Source organism: Cotesia glomerata, linkage group LG8 (assembly GCF_020080835.1).
Source record: "Cotesia glomerata isolate CgM1 linkage group LG8, MPM_Cglom_v2.3, whole genome shotgun sequence".
Classification (NCBI taxonomy): Eukaryota; Metazoa; Arthropoda; class Insecta; order Hymenoptera; family Braconidae; genus Cotesia; species Cotesia glomerata.
The window spans coordinates 9,708,088-9,713,435 of NC_058165.1; the positions used below are offsets into that span (position 1 = coordinate 9,708,088).

Genomic DNA, 5,348 nt, shown 5'->3' on the forward strand with positions numbered 1-5,348 from the left:
GTGTTGTAAACATCCAGGAATAATGCCGGTGCAGCCTTTATAGCTGTTTTTAAGGCAATGTTAGGGATTCCGTCTAATCCCGGTGCTTTATTATTCCCTACGCGGTTGCAAGCCTCCGTCAGTTCTTCTTCCGTGACAGTTGGAATGTCCTCCAGTTCTCCTTGAGCTAACTGGTAGTGAAGCTCGCGTTGCTGCGGAAACAGCGCGGTAACGATTCTCTGCAGAAGTTGTGGGCATGTGGGTGCCGGCATTTGTTTGACTTTTAGGTGATTCATGACCACCTTGTACGGTCTACCCCACAGGTCTTTGTCCACCTTGTGTGTGTGTGTGTGTGTGTGTGTGTGTGTGTGTGTGTGTGTGTGTGTGTGTGTGTGTGTGTGTGTGTGTGTGTGTGTGTGTGTGTGTGTGTGTGTGTGTGTGTGTGTAAGTTTGTGAATCACTTATAACTTTTGAACGGTTGAACCGATTTCATCGCGGTTGTTGCCATTCGAAAGGGCTTTGCCAAACTTAGATTTCCTGAGAATTTGAACCGATTCGGACCGATAGATTTTGAGAAATTTTGAAAAATCTCAAAAAAAATTAGAAAAAAATCATTTTTGAAAGTGGTTTTTTTGGAATATCTTTTAAACAGCTCGATCGATCAATTTCAAAAACTAATCAGCTCTTAACGTCAAAAAACCACGCCGATCGGCGCTAATTCGGTCAAAATCGGTTGATTCGTTCGAGAGATAGCGTGAACGAAATAAAACCGAAAAAAACCGAAAAAACTGTTTTTTTCACATAACTTCGTCATTTCTTCTCGGATCGTTTTTGATGATATAGAATAATTTCAGAGGTTAAAAAACCGCGTCGATTGCCGCCGAAAACGTGGAAATCGGTTGATTAGTTCGAGAGATATCCTCGACGAAATATTTGGAAATAAGGATTTTTTCAACATAACTTCGACATTTTTTGGAATAACTTTCAAACAGCTCTACCGATCGATTCCAAAAACTAATCAGCTCTTAACATCATAAAACCTCGTCGATTGCCACCAAGCTGGTCAAAATCGGTTGATTCGTTCGAGAGATATCGTGAACGAAAGAAAACCGAAAAAAGTGTTTTTTCAGAGTTACTCCGAAATTTCTAGTTTGACCAATTGAAACTTAGAAATTATTTATAAGGCTTAAAAAACTACGTAGAATGCCGCCAACCGCGTAAAAATCGGTTCATTCATTCAAAAGTTATTGCGGTATGAACATTCAAAAAATAGTGTTCCATGAAACTTCTATCAGACTTTTGAGCTCAAAGAGCTCAAAAGCATAGAAAAGGTATCTTTTTGAGCTCGGAGAGCTTAAAACAACACACAGATTGTACTTTTGAGCTCGAAGAGCTCAAAAAAGCGGCCAGGTATTAACGGAATTAGCGGGAAGTTGCAGGGATGGCCTTTAGGGTCAACCGTTTTCCTAATTTTTTTTTCTTTCATTTTAATCCCAGGTACAACTACACGCATACTGATTAAAAATTATTTTCTTTTCTTTTTATAATAATTGAAAAAGCCAAAACTTGACACGCCATCCAGATCCATTTTTTTTACTATTATAAAAATTTCTTTTTTTTAATAAATATTTTTGTACACTTTTAAAATGATATATTATTTTTCTAAAGTTTAAAAATTTTTGTTCATTATTTTAATTAAGAAAAAAATTCATAAAAACTCGCCAAATTTAAGGACTATAGGCCACCGGGTTCTTAAGTGTCCCTTTAAAAATTTATTTAATTGATTAAATTTGATTGAAAACATACAAGTAGCTTTATTTGAATTAACTAACAATTATTTGAAGAAATTCGATCATTTCTTCAGAGCAGAAAATATATTTTCGATAATTATCAAAAATATATGTTTTTTTGTCAAGAAAAATTTTTTCAATAAGCGTATTTTTGTTTCTTACAGTACTAAAAGTACTAATTTTGGCTCTTTTTTTGTTGTATTGTATGTAAAATATTGGTCTCTTTAATCATACTAAGATCTTCAAATATTTTTAAACAATTGTATTCTTTAGGATCATCAACTGGTATCCATTCAACTGACAATACGTCTGATCGTTCTGAATTTGGATTTCTGTAATAAAATCACCATTATTAACAAATTAACTAATTATAAATATAAAATTAATCATTATTTTTTAATAATATAACTACCCAGTCTTAGCGAAATTAGTCCATAAATCAACAAATCTTCGTTGGATCAAATGTAGAGTCGAATTAGGAGCCGGCGGTCTCAATTCTAGGAACCTTAACATTTTAGGATAAAAAATGGAGAACAATTCTTCAGCGTGACTTGTACCTAATCATTAATAATTCAAATAATTATTTATCGATTATTATACTGTTTCTATTATAGATTGTTAGAGATATTACCTGGTATGCTAGATGCAAAAATTATTTGTACTAGCGAAGTATCTTTTGCGTAATAATCGAATTTATAAAGATAAGATGGTACGTCAGGAATTGAAGTTTGAATTTTAATTGCCTCTTGGATATCCATTACAAAATATGCTGCACTTAGTAAATTTACGTACTCTTTAACATTTTCCAGTGAGACTTTCTTATCCTCCATGAAGAAGTTTTTAATGTCACTCACGGATATGTTTTGGTTATGGAGAAATCGCTTTGTGTGTTCATGTATCAAATATTTTTCGTGATCAGAATCTATTTGAGCGAATTGATCATCTTCAATAGCTAAATAAAAATTTTTAAAAGACATTAAAAAAAGTTATCGTTTTAAAAATATTGAATTATCTCTAATTTTGATCGTTTTTATTAATATATATTCAAATACTAGCTTAAAGCTTGTACAATTTACCTGTAACGAAAATAATTGCTTCATCGTTGTTGTAACCGATGATATGGGGCACTTTGATACCAGACTTAATTGCTTCGTCTACCGGAATACTTAAAAATGGAGTTTTTGATTTGGAGTCTACTGATGGAGTGAACGGATTTATAAACTCCCAATAATTCTGTGAATAAAATTATGTATTAATAAAAATATGACAAATTAGAGCAAAGAAAAATTCATTCAAGGCAAAGTAATATTTTTTTAACTAGAGCTAAGAAAAAAATTTCTTTTGAATAAAATGAGCATTGTTGTGGCAAGAAGTTAATTTGTTGAAAATTTTAAAAGATTTTATTCTTTAGCTGAAGAAAGAGCAATTTTAGATAAAAATTCACAAGTTAACTATTAAAAAGTTTTTTTCTAAATCAAATAAACTTTTTTTTCAACACGAAAGTTATTATAAGAAAAGTTTTGATTTCTTTAGCTAAAAAATGAAATTCTTGAAAATTTTTAACAAATTAATTTTTTGTCACAACAATGCCCATTTTTTTCGAAAGAAATTTTTTTTCTCAGTGTATAGAATTATAATTTAGATAATTAATTAGAGTTGCGGTCTTATCTTTTTTGGCCGTGAGAAATCAAATATTTTTTAGAAAATTTTTCTGCTAACTTAATTTTTTTATTTCTTATGGCCATAAACACAATAATGCATTGTATTGCACAAATATTACGTACCGACCAAGTCCTCAGAGGTTTTTCAGCTTCAATTATACTGTATGCATCAGCACTCTGTAAATACTCAATGAGTTGTTTAGTATCAGTAGTTTTGTTTCCAAGTCTTTCGGCTACTTTTTCTGCGTCTTCTTTCATAGAAGGCGACAATACTTTTGCCCATGGAGCTGTTGCTACTCCAGATTGTAAAATAGCTCGCTGAAACAATCCTAAAAAAAAAAAATACTTATTATTTATGAAAAATTATAGAATAAATTTATTAATTATATCAAACCTTGAGCTAATGGAGAAATTGTTAAGTAATGAACAGAAGCTGAACCAGCGCTTTCGCCAAAAATTGTAACTCTATTTGGATCACCACCAAATTGTGCAATATTTTGTTGCACCCATTTCAATGCCATTACTTGATCCTTCAATCCTTGATTACCTGGTGCTTCTTCAACGTCCAAGTTCAGAAAACCTGAAATTGATTAATTTTTACTTTCAATTCAATCAAAAAATTTTTATTAATATCAATGATCAGTTAAAGAAATGAAAAATTTATTGCAACTAAACTTTTTCATCACAAAATTTACATTGTTTTTTATTTTAACGTTTAATCGAAAATTTTTATTTAAAATAAACTTAAAGTTCAATAATAATCTTTTCTTTCTAATAATTAAGTATATAAATAATATTTTTACGTTAAAAATTATATTTTTTCCCTCAAATCTGGATTTTTAATTGAATTTAGTGTTAATACTGAAGAAAAAGTTAACTGAAATTAAATAGAAAAATTCTTGAACCAAGAAAATAATTTTTAAGAGTTTCACAGACTTGGATCGAATAAAATTAACTTAAACCAAGAAAAATAAGAATTTTTCTATTCAAATCAACAAGATGACGTTCCTCAAAATTATTTACTTGATTCGAATTAATTTTTTTCCGTGGAATATCATTTTCTTCAAGTATAGTTTCAAATAAATGTATATATTACTGTCGCAATGTTTCAGAATTTTAAAAATGTAAATTTAATTACAATATAAAATAAAAAATTTAGACTTTGACTAAAAATAACAATATACAATGGCTGCTCAACGAAGTTTAAATTGTTGTGCAAAAAACCAATTACAACAAGCTTACAAATTCACGAAAATTTAATGTAAAATTATTTAAAAAATGAGCGTTTTACATGATAAGATTAAATAATCAATAAAAAATTTACCTATAATTCCAAGTCGGTAATTTATGGTAACTACAATGACATCTTTTTCAACAAGATAGTCCGGACTATAAATTTCATCGTTTCCTGAACCGAAGAAATAAGCACCTCCATGGATCCAAACAAGTACAGCCATTGGTTCCTTGGGCTTTAAATTTGTTGTGTAGACGTTAAGAAATAGACAATCTTCCTTTCCCATTAACTGTCGCGAGAGAAGGTCTTGTTGCGCACACACATTACCAAACTTTTTGGCATCTCTGACACCAGTCCATGGCTCTGCTGGTTCTGAGTCTTTGAATCTCAACGCCCCGAGGGGTGGTTTCGCGTATGGAATACCACGGAATACATAAAAGTTATTGCCATTGATATTCTTCTCTTGAATACCTTGCAATTGGCCTTGTTGAACCTGTACAATCGGTCTATCCACTGAATCAACAGGCAAGTTGGCACTTTCTATGATTTTTACAACGAAACTAAATAATATCAAGTTGTATAAATATCTCAATTTCCACCCCATCGTTGGTTGTATCGTCAACATGCGGTCTCGATAAATTTTTTCGCAGTTTCCTGAGACCTACGACACACTATTCGTAATCG

The 5,348-nt window shown here is 31.1% G+C and overlaps 1 protein-coding gene across 1 annotated transcript; it reads right to left on the minus strand.

The window, feature by feature from the left end:
• Positions 1-1,907: 1,907 nt before the first annotated feature.
• Positions 1,908-5,348, minus strand: LOC123270918 (esterase FE4-like). The gene is made up of 7 exons (XM_044737083.1): positions 4,755-5,348; positions 3,825-4,010; positions 3,554-3,759; positions 2,846-3,002; positions 2,401-2,721; positions 2,182-2,326; positions 1,908-2,101 (listed from the first exon to the last, which is right to left on the minus strand). The coding sequence occupies exons 1-7, from the start codon at positions 5,287-5,289 to the stop codon at positions 1,945-1,947; spliced, it is 1,707 nt and encodes a 568-aa protein (XP_044593018.1). The 5' UTR covers positions 5,290-5,348; the 3' UTR covers positions 1,908-1,944.

Coding starts and splice junctions, on each gene's coding strand:
- LOC123270918 (XM_044737083.1), bottom strand. CDS start 5,289: ATGTTGACGATACAACCAACGATGGGGTGGAAATTGAGATATTTATAC. Junction 2,722..2,845: donor AGCAATTATTTTCGTTACAG/GTAAATTGTACA, acceptor ATTTTTATTTAG/CTATTGAAGATGATCAATTC. Junction 2,327..2,400: donor TTTTGCATCTAGCATACCAG/GTAATATCTCTA, acceptor ATTAATGATTAG/GTACAAGTCACGCTGAAGAA.